At 41.1% G+C, this 23,823-nt stretch overlaps 1 protein-coding gene across 1 annotated transcript; it reads left to right on the top strand.

Annotated features, from left to right (window-relative positions):
• The first annotated feature begins 209 nt into the window (after window positions 1-209).
• Window positions 210-23,539, top strand: LOC133153886 (transmembrane protein 132D). Its single transcript, XM_061278114.1, has 9 exons — window positions 210-691; window positions 5,226-6,099; window positions 10,082-10,219; window positions 14,131-14,317; window positions 16,955-17,098; window positions 19,145-19,350; window positions 19,546-19,810; window positions 21,330-21,521; window positions 21,644-23,539. Exons 1-9 carry the CDS (start codon window positions 619-621, stop codon window positions 22,946-22,948), a joined length of 3,384 nt encoding a protein of 1,127 aa, XP_061134098.1. The 5' UTR covers window positions 210-618; the 3' UTR covers window positions 22,949-23,539.
• Window positions 23,540-23,823: the final 284 nt, after the last annotated feature.

Below are 23,823 nucleotides of genomic sequence, written 5' to 3' on the forward strand. Positions count from 1 at the left end.
CAACAACAATCAGTGGGGAAGCTTTCCTGACGTGGCTGAGGGGGATCCTCATTAACGGGTGATCTCCTGTGAGAATTAACACAAGAACCACGTCGGGATTGGCTCGCCAGCCAAGCCACGCAGGGTTAATCCTACCAACTGCGCAGTGGCCGTGGTTCCCCGGGCGGATGAACACTGGCAGATGATGACATTAGTGCCCTGGGCTTTGAGCTCAAGACACTCGCTGATCTGCTCGCAGCTCCGCAGACACATTGGCGCACATTCGACCACTCTGGAGCACCTGAGGAAAAAGAAATTTGGGCTTAAGCATCCATCGCAGGGAATTTATTCCCTTTAAATCCAAGGATTTAGTCAGTCTTGGTTTGACGCTTGGAAGAGCGCTATTTGCGAAGCTCGTTACGCGCAACTTTTACGCACACGCAGTGGAGTCACGGATGAGCTGATCTCGACGTGCTTTCATCACCACCTGCACAACGCAGGAACACAACAGGTGTGATGGCAGTCAGTGCATCGCATGTCGGCATGGACGAACACAGAAGCGACACAATTTACTGAAGCAGGCGTGAACGAGTGAAGCTTGAAAGTTCTCTTGAAGAAAGAGCCGCGCCTGGTGCCAAAATGAGCTGCGGCTGCCTACGCTGGAGGATGTTACACCTGATATTTGCCACCTTTACCACAGTTATCGCCCAAGGTAAGACTGCTTTGTGCACGCACACTTTATAAAATCCCATCCTAGGATGGGAACAGTTCTACTCTTGAGTCTCCAAAACTAGTAAGAAATCTTGGTTTCAAAAATCGACTAAAAAGATTTAAGGTTTTATTTTGTGCACGTTGCCTCGTGAGGGTGTGGAGTTGCGGGGGGGTTCTGCCTTTCAGCCGAAAACCAGCTTTGTCTACTTGTCTAAATAATTGATAAATGTCCTCGTTTGTGACACAAACTTACATCACTCTGCAGTGATATAGCATTTCAGCGACCTTACACATGTCATGTTGTGCTTTATGAAACATTTAGCATGGAATAAGTAAAGGGCGCAAGATTTAATGTATTGCAACTTAAACCGTGCCTAATGTATAATTCACCGGTTCTCAATGCGAAGTAGGCCTGTTACGTTGCCGTGCACGATGTTTTTGACATGCGACACGCGTACACGCGCGCTCACGGCCACTTTCACAATGGGGGTGAAAAAAGCAAACCAAAATAAAATTCTAAATCCAATGCATAATTTTCCAGTGGGTTTATTTGTATGGATATAGTCCAATGCCGGAAAATAATGCAATGAAAAAAATACACTTTTTTCTCCTTAAAGACAATCTTATTGGGTACGAAAATCTCAACCAATCACTGTGCAAGATTAAGCTCCATCGACCCCCCCCCCCCCACTTGCTGTTTAGCTTGTTCAGCATCTCACTTTGAACCCTCCAAAGGAGGCATGCTGTGCGAGCACCATATATGTACATCATATTTATAAAGCACCCGCTAAAGCACGTTCAAAGACATAAAAGGCTGTCAAATAAGTTTTGAAGATTGAAGAGGATGTGACTTGTACTGCAGTAGTTTACTCAACTGGAAAGTCTATCTAATATTCTTTTGAACGCATCAAGACAGTCAAGTGTATGATTCATAATTTATGACAACTATAAACGAGACAAATTTGAGTCAAGTCAGGTCAAGATTTTTCATACTTGTTCAATTGCTCATATAAATGACCATAAACACAACACCCAAATTACATACACAACCTAATAAGATTCAGTACAAGAGATTTTATGATCACTATGCTTAATTTGGATGCACTTCAGGACATTAGAAAATATATATTTAGCATGATTTTTTAATTCTATTGTATTCATGGTTGCTTTTTTTATAGAATTGCATAAAGATTGGTCTATCTATGTCTACTTAGGTAAGTAATGTGAATTCAGAAAATTCAACTGCCTGCCAAATTGAGACAGCTTAACCGTGGTCTAGAGAGGAGAACGGATTGGATGAAATAATAAATTGAATCCAGACACAGACAACTGTTTTATTAAGATTGTATTTAGGTTGCAGCTATAGCAAGGATTTGGGATTTCTAAACGGGATGATCTGAAATTAAATGTCAACTATATGAAACCTTTGGTTACTAACATCATTGTTCTGTTCTAGATAGAAACTTGATCAATTATAGGAGGACTGTAGCATATTTGCGTAATATTTGCATGTTGTCAAATTGACTGACTGACTGACTGACTGACACATTTGTATCCATCTATTGTAGTAGCCTGGAAAGCAGAGATTTGTTTTTGTCTTCAATGATGCTTTTGGGAGTCAATCGGTGTGTGCCAGCTGTTTGCTACATATGGTAAAAGCCGTTATGGCCCATTAGAATTCCCTATGCTGATTCAAGGTTGTAGATTCAAACAGGCTAATGGAATTATCGCAGTGTGAGCATTGTTTAATAGAAAGAGAGAGAAATAAACTTTAAAGAAGGACACTGAAATGATGTATTTTCTCTTCCAGGTCAAACCACAGGCAAATTCAAAGCTACTTTTGACTATTAATATGGATTTTTTATTTGCAAATGCACTTGATAAAATAGAGTTAAATTAACTTCCAACCTTTCCTAGATTGCATGATGACTTCCCCTTTCCAATTGAACTGAAGACACTTATAGTAAACGCCAAAGTGAAGTTGTTCAATCCAAAAAAGCTCCAGATACAGGACCAACATTCTGCTCAGTTTCCGCACTGTCCTCTCTAATGGACATTTCCATGATGCTGAATTTCATTTTTTTGCATGGAATATCTTCATTTGGGATCAGTACAAGATGAACGCAAGTCTATCAGGTGGTATTCCTCAACCCCATTGGGGGTTTTATGGTTAGGTGGCTTTGAGATGCTGTTGTAACTTGTCCATGGCAACACAGATGCTTTCCGACTTGGCCAAGAAAAAGAGAAAACATGTGGTTTTTCAAATACGACAGATATGAGCGATTGGAGCAGCTGGGGCAGCATATTTGCTCTCAGGTTTGTCAGCTGAAAGCAGCATGGCTTGGTGATAAGTGAAGAGGATTTCTCACACTCCAAATTTCAACGTGGAAATGAGGAATGGGGCTTTAATCTGACCTAGAATATGCTAAATACATTTTGGGAGGGACTTGGAAAATGATCATAGGATTAATACTTTGATTTTCGTGCGTGTTGTCTTGAGAAGGGCATGTAGAGGCTGTAAAGGGAAGAGGTTGCATGTTAAGTACCTTGTTGCACTGCATTCTCGCTCAGGAGATGGTGATCCAGTTTATATTCCTCTGGCCAGAGATGCTGCCAGCTCTGGTATTAAACCGCACATCTGTCACTGTGGGGCCTTGCTCAGGACAACGCTGTTGCCAGCTTCCTTCTCTGCCTCCTTGCGCTTTGTCAACCACACAGCAAGGTGAAAAACGCGGAGTGGGGGGTGGGTGGCTAAAGAAGCCATTGTGCTTTTCTAAAGGCTTCTGGGCTGTCATGAGGGTGACACATGACACACGCTACTGGCGTGTCCTGTCAGGGGCCATTGCGGGCTTTTTGGGTGAGTCGAGATGAGAACCAGAGGAGACCACGGCGGACGAACTACTTAAATGTCAACTTCCTTGGAGGGGCATGATGACTTCAGTTTGACACAGAAAAGCTCTAAGCTTTCATTCACGCTTTTGTTTAGAGGTCGACGTCCTACTAATGTATCTTGCACAACATTTCGAGTTGAAACATTAAAATGCAGCCTGGCTGTGATTTGTTTGGGTGTGAGTTGCCTCTAATGCTGTGTTTCAAATGCAATACCATACTTCATGCAGCTTCATTCATTTTATGATAATCTGCAGGGAGTAAACACCCCTGTTTTTGTCCTTAATTCGCTAAGTAAGTAAATGATCTCAAATGATCAGCTGAACACATGCCAGTTCTTACAGGCGTAGAATTAGTGTGCAATGTTGAATATATTCAAGCACTAAAAGCAGATTGACTGATTTTGTTGTTAGTCAAAAGGGTGGCTTTAGAAATCCCGACTTATTTAATAAAAGAAAAATCTGGTTAGATGTTATTGTATATTTAAATAGGTGGCCAAGATCCAATACTGGAGCTGTATTTAATGTGAATAATGACAGGGTAGACCGTAATTTCAGGGCCACCAAAATGATTATGAAATTAGAATATATATACGATCAAAATAACTAATTTGATCATATATCTTGTGAAAAACAAAACCATGTCAAAAAATAGATTGACTTGGATTCAGGGTCATTTAACCACGTGGTGCACAGAGCGGTGTGGAACATGCTAAAATCCCAAAATGGATTGACTTGGATTGAGTGTCTTTTAACTACTTAGTGCACAGAGCGGTGTGGAACATGCTAGAATCACACCTAACCAAAATCTGGTACAAAATGAAAGAAACATATTTTAAGTGACTTATCATTCATTGCATTGGCATTTGTGCAAAGGTTTGCCTTCTTTAGAATTTAGATCAAATAATTTTATTATTCTGCTTTGCTCCGCCATCCTAATCCAACCATGTTGCATTAACCGATGAAGCATGCTCAGGTGCGAGGCAAAACGTCTTCCAAGACCAACAGAACGGTCCAGTACAGATCCTATTCAATGTTTTGAGAATAAAATGAACTGGATGAATGACAACATCCACAGGCATTATTCTGCTACATTTTTGTGATGGCTGCATGATTCTGATGAGGACACCAAAGGCCTTTCCTAACATTTCTATTGGTCTTCAGACAATACGACTTGTTTTGGATCTATTCACAGCCCACTAACTGAATCTGAAAAGCTGTTTTAATCCTGCTTTATGATGGTTAACTTCATTTTTGAGCCAGATGTATCAGAGCCCACCTTCAACCAACCCCCAACTTCACTGGCCCCTCCTAAACCCGGATTGCACGCACACACGCAAAGACCGAGCAGATCGTCTGTCTGTCTGTCTGTCTGTGTGTGAGAGACGAAACTAGGTCAGCCGAGAAGAAAGAAAAACTATGAGAAAGGACAGGCAAACAAGCTCACTTGATGGCTAGAATTTGGACAATAAGTAAACATGGTTACGTGAAAAAATTACAGTGTACCAGACTTGCACTGTCATCTATCTCTAAGATATAATTAGCTCCCTGGGTATTATTTATCTTGTAATATGCTGCTCCATGAGCCCAAACGAGATGTGATGTGGTGCGATACATACTTACGTTTTTTTTACCTTTGCCTTCTAGACTTGCTGCCCAACACAAAGAGCCCAGTGCCTTTCCCCGTCTTCTTGCCAGTCAGCTATGAGGTTCGGGATGCTGACTTCCTCTTCTTAAAAGAAGCAGGGCAGGACTTTATGAGGAATTTCAGCATGCAGAGTAACACACAGCCCTTTGTTATTTTGAGAGGAAGCCGCCAGCCCACCATCAGCGCAAGCTACGGCCCCATGTCCACGGAGCAGGTTGTGCCTCTGGATCTGGTCCAATCCGTGCAGCTCTTCAATGCCCCGGACGCCTTCACTTTCAACTGGAAGATTCAGGCCTTTGTGCTAACGCCTCGGGTCTTGTCCACCAAGCCCAAAGTGCGGGTGCTCTTCTATGTGGCGGGACGGGACTGGAACAGGGAGGAAGGCGCTGAGGATGAGCTACCTTGTGTGACAGTCTATGCCTTCTGGCAAACCCAGGAGGTGAGATGTTCCTGTGCCATGGGGGGTGAGAAGGGAACTTGCATGGCTGAACTGCTACCTTTGCCTGGCTGGTTTGGTCAGAGTTCTGAAAGCACCAGCAGGGAGAAACAGGACCCGTCAGTTGGGAACCTTGTGGAGCTCTACTATCAGGCACAGTCCAAAGTCGGCGGGAAGTGTGACATGCTGGAGGGGAGTCGCTGGGCAAGCTCACAACAGCAGCAGCAGCAGACAAAGTATGTTCCCGTCACTCCCATGCAGAGGATTGGCAGTGTGCGTCTCCTGCAGGTGCCCAAAGGAATGGCCACTCTCTCCCGACTCAAACTTGGCAATTCCATTGTCATACGGACATCCTCCAAACCACTAAAGAAGACGGACATTGCCACCTTCTACATCCTCATGGCCAACTCTGCTCAGCTGACTAACTTCACTCTTAGGTAAGATGGTGGTTTTTGGTGCCTTTTAATTTCTCCTGCTCAGCGCTTATCTGGATGATGTCATTCAGAGCACGGTTGATTCTAGAAACGTCAAAAGCTCATCTTGTAGCCAAAAAAGCGAGACAGTCATTATGTGCACTCATCTATAAGCCTCGGGGCTTTGGAAACTATGGAACGTTGCAGGAAATTAAACGAGGGATTTCGTGGAAACTAAAAGTAAGATTCTTTCCTGGAAACATGGCAGATAATTAAATGCAAAGAAAAAAAATCCTAAATTAATGTTTGCGTTTGCACAGCTTGACGATATTAAGGGCTCAAAAGTCATATTCCTCAACACTGACATGGATCAAATGAAATCCCGTAGAGGCTTAAATTCATTAGGACGCTATTTGACACGTTTCGCTGGGACTCTGTCAAATCATTTAACGTCGTCGACCTTATACTTGGATATGGAGATTACCTGCCGCAGTACAGTGGAAGGCTCATTTCTCATTGAGAAATGCATGACTGAAGAATTGCAAAAGTGTTTGAACCGCACCATTAACGCGATGATGAATTTTGTGATGGAGGTGTGCATTTTATGCCGAGGCGCTGAAAGAAATATGCATGTTTCCTTAAACTTAATGCATCTATCAAATCATCAGAATTTTGTGTGACTCAGTGGAATTTTGCAGTGGAAAAAAATTGAACAGATTTACATTACAAGAACGGTGCTGCTTTCTTATTATGATTCAATTTCCCTGTGAATTTAGAGCCAGGCTTGCCATAAAGTACAAGTTTTGTCTCTTCGGTTCGTAGGACATTGTCCCAGAAGCTTGCCAATTTTTTGCATGATTTATTTTCAACAGTGGTGTCCTCCTTGGTCGTCTTCCATGAAGTTCAGTTTGGCTCAGACTATAGCGGATGGTGTAATGTGACACTGCTGTATTTTGACCTTGGAGTTCAGGTTTAATTTATTTGGAGGATGTTCTGGGCTCTTTTGCTACCATTTGTTTTATCAGTCGCATCAATTTGTCATCAGTTGTCTTCCTGTGGCCACAGGAGGGGGTTGGTCCCGACGATCTTACATTTTTGAATGTGTGATTGGAGTCACAGGAACATCAAGCTGCTTAGAGGTGGTCCGATAGCCTTTACCTTTAAATTGCTTGTCTATGAATTTCCTTCTAATCTTCTGATTCAACTCTCCTTTGCTCCGTCAAATCCATGTTTAGTGTGTTACCGGCAGCACAGTGACTAATTGTCAACGTTTAAATAGGTCAAATGACTAAGTTTAATAGGGGGAACAGGATTCGATTTCACCGCTTGTTTCACCTTGTTTATAAAATTAAATTGATGTCTGATTTCATTGGTTAATTCCCATTATTATTATTAGTAGTAGTATTAATAATTATTTAATAATATTTATAATAAAGATTTTCTCTATATTTTATTGCTTAACAACTTCACAATCAATTGTGAAGTTGTTAAAAAGGAAAATATTAAAAAAATAAAATATGATATTAATTGAAATATTAATATAGTAGTATTTGGTATTAAGTATAGTATATATAGATATTAATACAATAGTATAATTAATATAATAATAATAATAATAATGATTATTATTATGTTTTTCTCTATATTTTACTTTTTTAATAATTTCACAATTGATCCATCGACTGCTTGTTAATATGACAAGACACAATCAGTCACAGTTCATTCTCTATACTTTTTGGTTCTTCCTCGATCATTTGTAATGGTCACAGCTTTTACTTAAAGTTAGGCATCACTGTCGTATGGTCATCAAGTGGCATGACATTGTGTGAGTGATGTGTTCCAACCGGAAGCCTAATCGTTTATCTATGTGACAAATGTGGCCTTTACAACCATTTTTAGTGCTGCGATGCCTGCCATCTGGCAGCAACGTTGGCATAAACTGACTCTCAACCCCCTAAACTGCTCCATAAGTACGATAAGCACGATGCTGATCTTTAGCCATCCGACTGGCTAAACACTGGACGTTTGCCTGCATAAACGATTGCATCTGTTCTTTACTGTCTACTTGACTAAAACAATCTTAAAATAACATCTATCATAAAATAGATATTTGGGAGAAATAGAACAGTGATCAAGAAGCACGAGGACGTGTAAAATACTATTTGTATTTTAAACCAAGTATGTGAGCGTGCACATGCGGTAGCTTATTTCAAAATTCTTTATGTGAGGGAGGTGTATGGGAGGTGAAACATGGTGCCACTCATGCCTTGCCTGGTCAGAAGTGAGATAGATGGCAGGTGCAGCACCTGAGAGCTGTTTTTCCTCACACACTGTCAGCTTCAGTCTCCATTGCCATCCATCTTGGCTGCCCTGGTGCCTCCCTTTGCTTGCCGCCTCCTCGGGGGCCACTAACCAACGCCATGGACACTGCTTCTTACTCCCCACCGCTCATAAAAAAACCTCCTCCCAGGGGTTTTTATTCTTCCCATAGAGAGAGAGAGAAAAAGGAGAAAAGGGCGGATAAGTCTTCTTGTTGCTGTCGCTTTTTATTAGCTAAATCCTCTTCCTTTCGGCTTAATACACAGCTATGCCCATCTTGAACGCCACCTTGCTTTTCATATTGCGACATTAACATCCTATGAAAATGGTGTGAAAACTTTTGTTTTTCCAAAAGACAAAAAATATGATGCTAGATTAACAAAGTGGCTCACACCAAGCTCAATTTACAGTTCCAGATAAACACTTTTGTTACGATGAAATGGATGTACTGGCGAGAGAACTTTGCTTTTCCAGTTCCAGATATACACTTTTATTACTATTTTCAAGTCTAACCTGTTAAACAGTCACGCTATTCAATCAACATGGTCAGCCTTCAAATGAAAACACATTAACTGTCTGCAGACCACAAACCGTCTGCCAGAGCTTGTATTGATTAAGGATGGTAATACCCACCCACCGATGTTGGACTGCTTGTAGAAATACATTTTATAACACAACACTTGACGTTAACCTATTTCTCACCTCTCGTTGGCTTATGAAATGCATACTGATTCTGGTTACTTCCCGTGGGCTACTTGACTACAACTTTTGGAAGATAACAACAAAGCCAGCTAGCAGTGGTCTTTTACGGGAAGCTTTAGCCTGAAGTGGAAGCATGCAGCGTCATTTCACAGTGTGACGATACGGCAGACGCCTGCATGCCAAGGTTACTTGCCTCTCGAGACCTGCTTTAGAGTGCAGCAAAGCTGAACATGCAGATGGAGTCACACATCCAAACACGCAAATGTGCACAGAAACGTAGCACAAAAACATCTTCAGGTTACGTTAAATATTTTAAATTGAGAGATAATGCATTGTCAAGGAGCACTGTCTCTTCTTTTGCTGGACTTGTTAGAGCCTACTTGAACCATAATTGCTGTTGCTTCTAACATAGATTACATCCCCTTAGAGAGTCATAATGCGATCAGCACTCCGCAGTTATCTGAAAGATTCAGGGATAAACCCCGTAGCTTTGCATGCAGATGAAAGCCAAGAAGAATTACACAAGAAGGCTGGCTGCTCTGGGTGGCCCGTTCTGTGTCTCTTGGACATCAAACTGCCATTGTCTTGTAGGCTTTGTTAACACATAAATTCCCACAAATGAATTATTAGTAACCCCTGACCTTATCTTGATTGTAAATTCGGTAGACTGTCTCCCAGCTGTAAATTGCTTAGTGGGGTAGGATTTTTAGCAGAAAGACTGTGCAATGCCATAATGGCTGTCATATGAATGATTTGGCACAAGGATGGGTAGAAGTGATCTTTGCCACCTCTACTCCAGATGTCACTTAGTATTTAATTTTGCTTGCCCATACTATTGCTAAAAGTGTCATTTTCATGTATAAACAAAGTCTAAATGGTCATTTATTTCCCTATGATTCATAGGCTCTCAACGGGGGACGTTTTTATTTACCACATTCTTGACCTTTCCATTTTTTCTTTCAATTTGTATTTTTTACTTTTACAGAGCAACAATAAAGGATGGCGTGACCTTTCGTACAGCAACACCGAGTAACTCTTTACTGTGGGATATCACCCTGGATACGGCTGCAGATGGAGCCATCTCTGTCATTTGTCAGAGGAAGGCTCCCATATCTGGAAAAAGGCAAGTCTATTTGTCACATTCATATCTATGAGCTGCTTCATCAGTTGAAAGTTCAGTTGCCTAAATACACAAACACTAGAGGAGTCCGAAGGGACTCTGCGAAGGCATAAAAGTAGTTTTTGTAATGTAGCTCTCGCGGCGCATATGATTTGTTTGTTTGTTGGCAGCTGTGGAGGAAAACACAAACCTTCCGTCCCACCTGACAAGAACGAAGCACAACATTGTACTGTGTCCCGGGAGGACTGAAGTGTAAAGTGTAAATTGCTACTTCCTTTTAAAACGATTGCCAACATGATACTCAATCGTACACATCACACAAATTCCGCCCTCAAAAATTAAAGAATGGTTCAAAATAAACCCATCCATATTAAATAGGACATGTTGTGGCGGTATTTATGCTTGTGAGGAATGTTGACACGCTGGAAACATTTGCAAGGTGAGATGAGTTGAGGTGTTTGTATTGGAGAGCGCCTGGATCACAATCTCTGTTGTAGTTTGTTCCAAAAGTGTTTGCGGATCTTCCATGGCAGACTCATCCAAACTAGTAAAAACCAACCAGGTTGCCAAGCAATGCAGTGCACGTGGCACACATGAGACGAGATGAAAACAATTCAAACTCGATTCATTATAATGACTGTATTGTTTATAATCAACGGCTTCAACTCCAAGCCCCCCCATCAGCATGAAATGCTCCTCAAAGGTAAAGAAAACAGGATCCCATTTTTCCTACTAATTAATATGATATTATAATGTCAACATTTGGCCATTGTTGTTATGTAGTAGGGACACATACACAGATGTTAAGCAGTCAGTGAGCATACGGTGCACCCCCCCCCCCCCCCCCACACACCCACACCCACAACCTGATAGCTTGAATTAGCCGTCAACAGCGGTTAAACGACTCGCAATGACATGCAATATGATGTTTCACCTTCCAGAGGTGCAAGAGCATACAGGCAACGGGAGAATGCCCGCACTGCCAGATTTGTCAGGGAATGCCCTCATTTCAAGGTCGCTCAACCGAGAGTCATACGTGACACACTTCAGTTGATGAGAGGATCTGCATTCCCCAAAAGACTGTGGAGCAGAGCATTGATTCAGAATCAAGCTCACAGAAAAATATGCCCCCATATGGGTTTATAAATCAAAACCACACGCAGGTTCAATTGAGTGCAGCTCTCGCTACCTGAACAGAAGGTTCTGTCAAATGTGCAGTTATTTTTATTTCTTTTATGTGGTCAAACCTTGAGGCAGGAAACATCAAGAACAATATGAGCTAACCCGTGACCCCTGTGAGGACAAGCGGTACAGAAAATGGATGGATGGAGTACGAGCTAATTGTTGCACACCAAATGCTCCCTCCTGAACGTGAATCATGTTGAGCATTTTGTTGTTGCCCTGGATGTACAGTATTCACATTTTTTATTCATGGGAGAGCATTTCAGCATACAAGTATTGCCCCCACAGAGATCTGCTGAGGTTCAACTCAAACTGCAAGATTAATTCTGCCTCTGAGAAATACTTGCAAAAGCGAAGGTCTAATCTGTGCACCAAGGGAAAAGGCAAGAAGCCAAAAGAATATAAGAATTGGCAATACTTTACACCTTGAAAGGAATACGAAAAGGCACAATCAGAGCAGTAAATCGTTTTTTCCATGCATGTTTGTCAAACTGATTTTTTCCAGGTCATACTACAAAGGGATACATGATGCTTTGACAGATAATATCTGCCGATTTGACCTCATTACGTTGTTTTCCCCATTCGCCATGGATAAAAAACATTGTTTATCACTTCGTTAAGAGTGAGCATACTGTATATTTCATGGCGACTAATCCGCCATGAAACCAACAGATCCCCTGCAGAGTCCATGCCTAGTCACTGACACCACAGATGGAATTCCCTTGACTCTCTGGCTGGAAATACATTTGCAGTATGCTTGCATTTAAAGCTGATCCTATCCGACATCTTAGTAGTTTGAGCTGATTGTTAAAGACAACTCGTCACAGATCATAAACAAGACACTTTGCACCATGTGAATAGAGTAGCCTCATCCCATTTTATACACATCTGTGTTAATGCATACTTAAGGGGATGGATGCCTGCTTATGTCAAGTGAATAGCTTTTCTTGTTTTGATACTTCATTAGGATTACATTATCTTTTAATACCCAGTCTTGGTGCAATATGTTGAGATTAGTCAATTATAGTAAAACCCTGTTTTTGCCTTACAAGAGGCAAGAAGAAAGGGGATACAAATCTTTCCAGTTGTTGTTGAGTCTGGAACTAATGGAGGAGTAACAAATGATCATTGGTGGTTTGTTGTTACTCTAAAGTAGGCTGGTGGCCAGCCCATCAAGAGTTCATTTGCTGAAGTAAACAATTTTGTGAGTCTGATTATTCAAGGGTGCCCCTCCCACATAATAATACTTTTCAACACTAATTGCAGCGATCATTTTCCCCCCAAACAGCCTCCTACCACATTTGCATGAGGCTTTGGTATGTGCGTGCAAGCAGAGTTTTCGCCATACATTTTTCTTGTTCATTGTTTGTCCAGAAATGAATCGCATAATAGGAACTTTGCCACACAAGAAAATTGAATCCATAGCCAAGTCACTATTCAGGCTGACATCCTTGAGAAGCCATTATAAAAAGGTCACAAAGGCATTTACTTTGCCGCTGTCCCCATATATTGCTCTGTAACAAAATCCATCCAAAGGGCCAACAGAATAGCATCATTTTCCATTCCATATGGATCTCATCGCCAAAGGCTTTACCTTTGGAAAAACACAGGGCTTTTTTTTGCATCTAATAAGCTATATATATATATATATATATATGTATATATGTATATATGCACACACACGCACAAACACACAAACACACACACACAAACACACGCACACATGCGTCATGTGAAGCGCATTCCTCAAGAGTCCCCACCAAGTGTTTGTGTGGGTATGGGAATGTTTAGTCAGCTAATTTGCATCAAATTAAACCGTTAAGTAATCATTTGATAAAGCCCATCTACATGGGCAGTATAACAACACTTTTTGTCATTACTTCACTATTGGCCCCTGACGTCGTACAAGCAAGGAGGGAGTTTGTAAATTTGAATGATGGCCTGGAGAGATACACCCTCGAACGTTAGCTCGGCCAAATTAGAAATGTGTCTCCTCCTCAGGACCTGGAGTTGATAAACTACAGTAGCTTACATCATCAAATTAAATCCTATAAGAAGAACAGAACAGGCAGTGACTTATTATAAACACCAAAGCATTAATTTGTCATTACCCAAAACTGTGAGTCTGCTTCGCTATGAATACAATTACAATACAGTACATTTCCATTGACTGTTGGCGACCCAATAGAACACAAATCCTGTTCCAGACAGAGAGCAAAAAAAAGCCAAAGGATAAAAAGTGCAGCATATACAAAATCATTAAACTGTTACGACATCTCTCCTATCTAAATTGGAATGTGTCTAGGAATTTGTGCCCATAACTCGTCAGTGGTCATTTTTTTTTTGCACAGTAGCAAGCAGAGACAATAAAAATGAATCTTCCCAAAAATTCCCGTGCAAAACCACTTGCAGTGTTGTTTAAATGACCCAAATTATTTCACAAAAAGATAAAAGGTAGATGAGACACCTTCCATTTTGGTAAGGAGTTGGATCAAAGTGTGCATACAGGAATTTCTCAACATTTCACATCTGGCATCCAACTCCCTACCGGCCAAAATTATTGTGAAATCATACGTTTGTTTGTCAACGTCCATTAACCACGGATAGCCTGTTACGTAACGAACTCATGGACAAAACACAAACAGGAGTTTTTTTTGGGTGGAGGTCTGTGCTCAATCGTGTTACTTTCAAACTATGTGGCAACCTAACAAAATCTGTGCTTCCCCTCTCAGACCTGAAGGCAATCTGCTGGAGGTGCTTCAAATGGATTTTGAGGTTGATGAGCTAAGCAGCCCTGTGAACAGTCAGGTGATCATATGGAAATTGGAGCTCCCATCCAAAAATACTGCCAAGACTGAAGGAGCAATGAGGATCTACACCACTCAGAGAGACTTTGTTGGCCTGGCTCCTCTTATAACTGTGAGTCGGCATCAGCCTCCCTGTCACATTGTGAACCGGTGTTGATATTACTGCCGATAACGCTTGGATGGCATCCCTTGATCATCAGCACATGAAAATATGAAATGCACTTTGCTCTGATCCAATCCTGTCAGGCTGACTATACTTTGGATTGTTCAGCAAATGACTCCTATTTTAAGCAAACAATGACCTTGTGTTGTTGACTGACAGTGAGCTGATGTCTTTCTTCTGTGCATGCACTAATGTGGTCATCCGCTTCTTGCAGAAGCTGCTTCATGTGCTTCTATTTCAGTGCTCAAACTCGATCCCATAACAGCGGATCCGAAAAATCGTTACATTTTGAATGGGAAAAATAACATGGCATTGATGAACAGTGGCATTTAACCTGCTTGCTCTGGGTCATTCGAGAGAGTGTCTGTCCATAGCGGGTCATATTCGCATTGCTGCCTGCTTTATTTTTACTGTAATTATGCTGAAGGGCTTGAAGTGACATCTCTACTTGTGACTTTGACATAGTCCATATCCATTTAGCATTAAACGTCAGGCAGTGGACCAGACACGAGGATTTGCTTCTCAGTATGTCACACGGTTACAAGCTTTACGCCTGCTTTTGAACTATGTTGTAATGCCAGTCAAAAAAAAAAAAAAGAGATAAAAGACATGTTAGTTCTGCATCACTTAGACCCGTTTTACAGTTCAAAGACAAGCGTCCATCTGCTTTATTTCGTCCTCTGGCCGTTCATAGAACCCGACCCAGATAAACTCCACTGTCAAAAAGTGAAATTGTCAAGCACATGTGCGGACACTCACACACACACATGCAGATGCACTAAACAACAATTATTTCAACTTCATTTAAACAGCGTGATTTTACACAGAGAACACACACATCCATCTGCTTTAATTTGATTCTTCATGACTGCACACAAAGCACGTGAATGAATTCAGCGAGATATTAACAAGAGCTATTACTTCCAACTGCACTCTATGTGCCTTTTTAATTATAAATGGCTGTTGCTGCAATGATGGAAATGTCCTGAAGAATAATGGTAGAAATGCTAAAAGAAAACTAATTGGATTATACAGAAGGGGATTATTGTATCACAGTCTTTCATGACGGAACTTTGCAAAACAAAGTCAAAATCTTTACGTATTTCAATGCACCCTCTGATGTCGTAAGAAATTCTTCTGTATCATTAAGTGCTATGGCCATGAAGGACGAGAAACTGTGTGGCTGGCTATAAATTGTACTGAAAACCTTTGAAGCAGCCGATGAGGTTGGGAGAGTTCACAATCAAACAGCAGCAATGGGGGCTATTCTGATCATTTGGAAAAGAATGCAAAGAGAAGGTGTCCAACACAATGGCTGCAAGAATTTCGAAGCTGCTTTTAAACGAGACGTCCTGCGTTAAAATGTAATTTGTAACGTCTTGAGATATTTTGATTGAAATAACTTGATTACAACAAATACAACCTCCTAATGCTGCAAATTCAACAAGTGACTATTTTCCATTTTTCTCAACACATAAAGTGGCTTGAAACACTGCTGTATTTAATAATACAACCAAGTAACCTCAATGTGGCAAGTAGCTGTTCTAAAAAATAACTCACCAGTGAGATACATGTAATTAAAAAGAAATGTTGCACCACTTGCCAGTGAGCTAAATCTAATATTTTTTTCTTTCTATTCTTTGTTACTTCATAAATGTATTTGTGTAAAATTAGTAATGACATTTCTTTTGAGGGAAAACCGGTTGCCAGCCAATCGCAGGGCACACAGACGAACAAACCATTCGCACTCACACTCAGGGGCAATTTGGAGTGCTCAATCAGCCTACCAAGCATGTTTTTGGGATGCGGGAGGAAACTGGAGTGCCCAGAGAATACTCACACGAGCATGCAAACTCCACACAAGGAGGTGGAATCGAACCAACACCCTCCTAAATGTAAGACGGATGTGCTAACCAGCTACCTGGTGGCAAATAATTTGATTAAATGTGTTATTTTATGTCAAGATGGTAGCTATCCCTTTACTTATACTACCAGTATCCAAGAAATAGCACTTGGTTTCAAAAAGGTTGGTGAGCCCTGCCATAGACTATAAAAATCTGACAAAAACATAATTTGTATAATAATTTGAAATGCTGTGTATAACAAAGTGAAACTGGAGTATGTATGCTCTGAAATTCACTTTGATTGTATGTAATTTCTGCTTTATATATTTTTCTTCTAACACAATTGATTTAGACTTACTGTTTCTGTTAATTATCAAGAGGCACGCCATGGTCCTCTCGCATATTTGGAAATGCTTGTATGCCCCTATCTATTGCAGCCATCTTATTGGAGTAGGTCAAGTATTGCAATAAAGCTACAAAAAGCCAAAGTAAGACTAAAACACAAACAGGGCAATGTCATCCATTGCGTTTTTTTAAAAAACATTTTCTGAACCATATTTTTCATCAAAATGTGCGTCAAATTCAGCATTTGACTCTTTGTACGTATATATATCTTTTTTAAAGCACAATATAATGAATGGGTGTGCATGGTCAACATGACAAATCTCTGCTTTATTGTATCGGGCAGTCTTACATTTTTTTCTTGACAAATAACAGGCCAATTGTCTTCTTTCAATGGCAGGACACTGAGGTCCTGAACACTGCAATTCTGACTGGAAAAAAGGTGATGGTGCCTGTAAGAACAGTTGCTGTGGAAGAGGATGGCCTCATCACTGATGTTTCTGAATATACAGAATGCAGCTCCATTGATGAAGATGTTCTCAAGGTATGGTTCACTTGCAGATACAGTACGCTACTTTAAATAATAGAACTTTGTTTTTTTTTTTTTAAATCAGGATTATAGTTTTCTATCCATCTAAAGAGTAGAACTTTAAAAAAAAAAAATCAGGATTATAGTTTAATATCCATCTATCCATCTCTCTCATTTGAGAAAAAAGAAACTATTTTTACAGGAGTGGTCGGCCATGTGTGTGACAGCAAGGACAACTGCAGACAAATATGCTCTACCAAAGTCACTTCTCTCAATCTCTTTTTCCACTCAGTAAAACAAACTGTTAGTCGGGCTTCAACAGCATCACCCATCAATCTCGTCCTCAATGAACAGCCGCTGAGCTAAATCGCTCAGCACAAATTACCTTGCAGTCTGCCACACTGCTCTTTCTCATCCTGTGACTTTTCCCTTTTATCCTGAGAACCTGGCCATGGCTGACTGCCAAAAGCTGGCTTTTTTGACTGATGAAATTGAAAGTCAGGGCCCTTGACTGCAGGGTCACACAATGTGAAAAATTACATTAAAGAAGCACAATGGACCTAAGGCAAAGTAATGTACATTTTTGATGACATGTATTACTCTCTCCTTCAACAGAATGAATATACTATACACAAAAATATAGATTCATGCAACACTTGGTTTTGCTCCCAAGTTTCATGGTCTGAACTTCATGGTTTTCTATTCGTGTGACAAGTCAGGAACTTTATGGTGTGACTTGAATTTACCCATTAACCCCAATAGAAAAACAAAATATTTTTAAATCTTTCAAATATATTTTCACTAGTCCTACAGTTAGAATTATCCCTGAAGGATATCTTTCATTCTGTCTTTAAAAACAAATTTCAATTTATGACACAAAAATCCCTTTGGGTGCTATTATTGTTGACAGAATGAGATTGTGACTAAAGAGAGTGGGCGGCTGCCACATTAAAATATATTCTGTTTTAAATGATGTTTTGAAGTGTTCTTTGAGCATGTCTCCAAGTTCAGTTTAAGCGTGAAGCTCTTGGATGATGTTCTCATTAAAAATACGAAATGAAGAGTGTCACAGAACATGGATGAATGGATGACTGCATTCACAATGAATTAAAACATGAGGACCCCATACATCTCGAAAACCTTACCAACAACTCAATTCTTGTCTATTGATCCATTCTTGCATGAGGAATTTTCCATCACTGCCACACTATAAACAAATGCACTGTTTGGTTTGAATTCATGCATGAGATTATTTGTCAGGAAGTTAGGCAGTAGCAGGATGACGCATAGTGATGTGGTCATTTGAAAGCTTTAGCTGAGGACACAGACAGGGTGATTCTGAAATGCACCGATGATCCTCTCAAAAATAGCACGTGCACATGGCAGCGCATCATGTAGCCGAGTGCTGGATTCGTGCAAGTAAGAGCAAGATTTGCTATTTGTATTCCTCCTTTAGGCTATCAGTCAAAGTCACATTATTTTTTCCACTCCTGTGTGCATTTCCAGAGGCTGGTGACTGAATTTAAATGTAGCGTTATAATTATCCTGTTTGTTGTGAGCGCTGGCTTTTTAGAGGACCAACAAAAAGCTGATTCATGTCTTCGATTGTCCATGTGAGCTTTCTGTAGTGGCTTAAAGTCTCCAAGGTCACTTTTGAAATTATCGAGTAATGAATGCACTTGGCTGTGAAGGACCGATGTTGAGTGCTGGCTGCATCAGATAATATTTTGATTAACATAAAATAACAATGCAGCATCTTCCCAAAGCTTTGGATCAGTGATCATCACAGTAGTTTATTGCAGCTATCACTACCATAACGCATGCAGTTTGAAACTACCACAAGGACATTTGGTGTGGAGTGGAGCGACAATTTGTGAAAATATTGACATTTATGAGACTATTTGATGGTGTTTGTCACAGCTTAAATGACTAACATAACCCTCATTCACAGCCAAATTGATTGTGGACGCCGTTTGTTCTCAAAAATGTACCTGGACAAACTTATTGATATAATCAAGGACATTAACATGACAAAGTATCCCTATTTTTCTTCCTCTCTAGGTCTCGGACAGCTGTGACTATGTTTTTGTAAATGGCAAGGAGACAAAAGGCAAAGTCAAGATGGTTGTAAACTTTACCTACAGCTATCTCAGTGCTCAACTTGAGCTGAATGTGTGGATGCCACGACTCCCCCTTCAGATAGAGGTGTCAGACACAGAGCTGAGCCAAATCAAAAGCTGGAGGGTCCCTATACTGACTTCCAAGAGGTGGGCTGCACATTAGTGTTGATAAAAACAACTTTGTTTGCCCTCTAACCATTCCTTTCTCTAATTCTAATAATTATGATGTGCTTTTGCTCGCATTGCATATTAATACTCCCTCTGATCCAACCAGAATCAAGATTGACTGATGATAATCTATGAGTCAATTATCAAATAGGTGGTGTGTGTTTTATGTCTCAGATCTGTCTGGAACAGTCAAGTCAACGAAAAGAAAGGAAAGGGCTGCACATTGCAGTTTCAGCATGCCCTGGTGCGTGTGCTAACCCACTTTGTGGCCGACCAGGAAGACCCTCGGGACTCCAAGGCCTATTTCCTGGGCTCTGACTGGCAGGTGGATGTAACAAGACTTGTTAGATACTTTATAAAGGTGGAAGATCCTCGTGTGGCAAGGCTACAGGAAGGGAAGGTGTTATCAGGCCGAGCTATTGGGACCACTGCCATCCAGGTAAGCATGAGCATCGAACTAATATTATGAGGAGGGAAAATAAAACATATCAGCACTGCTTGAGGATTGTGTCTGATCTTGCCAGAGAGATCAGAGTAAACTGCATCTCAGTATTGTTATAGGGGTTTGCATACATGACATGATTAAATAATCTAAAAATGTCCGTGTTGCTGCAGTGATTGATGTCAAATGGTCCAATAGGATGCCGGAGTTGGACTTAAAATGCTGGCTACTTACTACAACTGTCCACTCACTGATGTTCTTTTAATAAAAATAGGCATATTAAAATTAAGTTTTGACTTGTAGAAAGTCATTTTAGGTCCCAAAGTGGTGGGATTCTTCACGGAAGGTTGTTTGATGAACATACCACAGATGTTTTCCAGTCAGGTTTTAAGATGTTGCATAGCACAGTCAACGCTGTCGTGAGTTTTTAATGACATCCTTCTGGCCAACGACACTGGAAACTGTTAGGTAGGAGGAGAGCGTTGTTTGCTCTGAATCGCACTCTGTTCAACTGTCATCTCCTCAGGGCTCATTTTTGGGGGTCCTGCTTTTTTCTTAGTATTTGCAATACTTGGGTTCCATCTTAAGAAACAAATGTACAGTTGTGCTCATGAGTTAACATATCCCTAGAGTACGTAAACGTACTGGCTGGGAAGGGTGAATGCTAGAGTTGTTCAGTTACTTGCTGGGTGGGAAGGATGAATACTAAGATTGATGAATCTGCCACTGTTTGCGATTTGAGTCATTGCAAGACCTGATTCACATAGCAATCAGAGACTTGTGGGCAGTAAGGGTAGCATCCTAGATACAGAGGTATGGGTGACATAAGTTTTGAAACAGAAGGTATGATGATCATCACATTCTCACCACCTATGATCTATGCATTTTCCAGGTGACACAAAGTTAAAAAGCCAATTCCCCTCTGAGCACATTCAAGGGAAAACAAGTATTGAAGCACTGCGGGAGTTTTTTCACATAATAGCAAAAAGCTGAATAAACTCACTAAACAGCCATTAAAGTGTCTTATGCAAATTGAGATAAATGGGGATGCTGTGATTCGACAAGGCCATATAAAGTCAATTACAAAATTGGGATTATACAGGCCAAGTACTAGTTACTCAAAAGTGGAGTCCTACAATCACAGTTGAGGACATCACTCATTTTGTATTGACCATTGACCAAACATTGGTTACCATATGTTGTCTGAATTCATGTAATCCTCATTCTGTATTTCCAAGTGGACAAGCAGTAAAGTTCAACCTTAGCCACAACTTTGTAAAATAATATAAATGACTTATTACTTACTTCATTATATCCTACTTTCTTTTTGTACTGGTATTTCAGTCTTGGGACTTTACTGTGCTATTCTGGGCCCTCGGGTATCGAATTCCATCATACGGCAATGTAAATTTGTTAGATATAACATACTGGTCGATAAACCTACCCCACACAGTGTTTAGAGCCAGAGGAAATAAACGTCATTACACTTGTCTAATGTGACATTGTTTTGCGACAGGTGGTTTCTCCACTCTCTGAAACAGTCTTGGCAAAAACAACGGTGAAAGTCACAGATGAAAAAGTGACCATTACTGAACTGGGGGTCCAGATGGTTGCAGGTCTCTCGGTGACCCTACAGCTCAGCCCAGGAAGCAACAGGGCCATCCTGGCAACCACAACTACACAGGAAGTTCTGAGGTTGCCTAAACAGGTTATATTCTCAATCAACTTAACTTTACCATGTTTGAATGATTGTTCCAAAACACAATGACAATGTATTTGTGATTAAGGGCTATGTAAATAAACTTGACTTTTTTGTTTCTTCTCCATTAGCAAGCCATGGTCAGTGCATGGGTCCAATTCAGTGATGGCAGCCAGACACCTCTTGACATTTACGATCCTGCCTTTTACCGTCTGACGGTCTCATCTCTGGATCAGGGAGTGGTTTCACTGCGTGGTACCCCTCCAGCTGTGGTGGCAGAGGGAGAGGGCGAAGGAGTTCTGGTTCGGGTGGAAATGTCCATCTGTGAGGCCTGTCAGAAGTCCAAACGAAAAACCATTGTAGCTGTGGGCAATGGCAGTCTTAAGGTCAAGTTCCAGGCGAAAAGTCGACGGCCAGACAGCAACGACGGAAGTTCCGACAACAGCACTGTCAGCAAAACCAGCGAAGAAAAGAACGGTGGGGACTTCAGAAATGATGGGGAAGAGATAGAGAGTGACAGGAAGCAAAGGAAACCATCAGAGATTCCTTCATCACGCATCACAACATTGGCGAGAGACGAGAGCCCTTTGGCAAAGACCACAATCAAATCTACAGAAGGGACCGTTATCACCAGCGGCACACTTGGGGGTGTGGGGAAACTAACCACTTCAGGAAGTAGTCCCACCAGCATGGCCAATATCACTAGTGACAGCAGTAAAGCGTCTGGGTCTGACAACATGGTAGTGGACAGTGTTCGTGTCACAACTACTGTGAAGGCTCCTGGGAACCTGGTCAACCCCAATAATTTCCCCACTAAAATTGTTGTGCCTGGACAAGGTTCAGTGGAGGTTGAGACCACTCGTGAGGACGACATGTTGACAAACAGACCCCTGACAGACTTAGAGATTGGTATGTACGCTCTTTTGGGAGTCTTTTGCTTAGCCATCATGGTATTTCTTGTAAATTGCATATCATACGTTGTTAAGTTCAGACATAAGAAGTCTTCGTCACATGGCCAGGAGCCCACAGGTCACAGGCATGACTGGGTGTGGCTTGGTACAGACGCCGAACTAGTGATGAGCGTCCCGGGAAGTCCCGTTCAGCAAGACTCGCAGGCTATGACCACTGTGATAGACATTGGGCCTGATAAAACTACTTCACTGTCCAGAAGGCCCAGTTGCCTAGGATCAGCTACAGACTCCCCTATTAGCTGTGTGGACGCCTTCAGAAGCAAAGCATTGCCTACAGAGTCCCTCCACTCTCCAACCAGCAAGAGGAAGCGGGTCCACTTCACTACCTTTTCCACGATGGAGCACCATCATTCGCCGCATCTCCAACAAAGGGAGAATGGACATGGCATCCACTGGGTTGGGAAGGAAGACAGTTGTGAAGAAAGACCCCAAGTGCCCATTGCAGAGCATAGGGACATCGTATAATAGTGAGTCTGATCAGATCTCACATTGCAGAAAATGTGGCTATGATCACCTCAATGCCTTTCTTGACTCATTATCACAAACATGGGATGACAAAAAAAACTATTAACTCTTTTCATTACCTACCAAGGCCTTTTAGGTGTACTGTACACAAACTGTATAATACTGTTAATATTGAAGAAATGAGCCCATCTCCCACCAAATGCGATGCTGCATGTGGATATCCAATTCTTTTTTGCACTTCCTGATGACCAACCCGCATTCGAGGCATTGAAGAGCTGGGTTTAAGGCCATCATAGTTGCAAGTAATGCGGTTCTCTTAGGCAGAATTAGCCAAGGATGTTTGTCCTCATAATTTGGTATTTTGTGAACCCAGAATAAATTTAAGATGTATTTGAGCATTTTACCCTCATTCATACCTGACCATAGTTATTTTGATCCTCAGCCTTTTGCAGTATGTGAAAAATGTTCACACGCTCATGTTAGCGGTCACATCAAGCGATATGAAGTGCATTACGTTAAAATGTGTTCCTAGTGTGTAAATGTTCCAATGTATTTAATCCGGGGTGCTACTAGATGAAACACAACCCAATTCAAGTCATGTCAAAGGTAAAATTGTAAAATAATTAATACTTTTGCAGGTGAATAATTGAGAGAGCAGGGTGTTCACATTTCTTTAGAAATACAGCTGGGTATACTAAACTATGTACTGATTGGACTGTGAATATTTTTGTAGCAGCAACAAGAAATATGTATACTCTTGTCAAATCAGTCCTTCCAATCCTTGTCACCCTTCATCATACAAAAAGTGGAAACAAAGTAAAAATCAAAATGACCTGGTGCTACAATTCAAATAAAGAGACAGAATGCAGTCCACC

This window comes from Syngnathus typhle, linkage group LG5, assembly GCF_033458585.1.
Source record: "Syngnathus typhle isolate RoL2023-S1 ecotype Sweden linkage group LG5, RoL_Styp_1.0, whole genome shotgun sequence".
NCBI lineage: Eukaryota > Metazoa > Chordata > Actinopteri > Syngnathiformes > Syngnathidae > Syngnathus > Syngnathus typhle.

Bases quoted from the DNA above. Each gene is read 5' to 3' on its own strand.
- LOC133153886 (XM_061278114.1), top strand. From the start codon at position 619: ATGAGCTGCGGCTGCCTACGCTGGAGGATGTTACACCTGATATTTGCC. The intron at 692-5,225 runs GTAAGACTGCTT...TTTGCCTTCTAG, and splicing joins TACCACAGTTATCGCCCAAG to ACTTGCTGCCCAACACAAAG. The intron at 6,100-10,081 runs GTAAGATGGTGG...TTACTTTTACAG, and splicing joins CTGACTAACTTCACTCTTAG to AGCAACAATAAAGGATGGCG.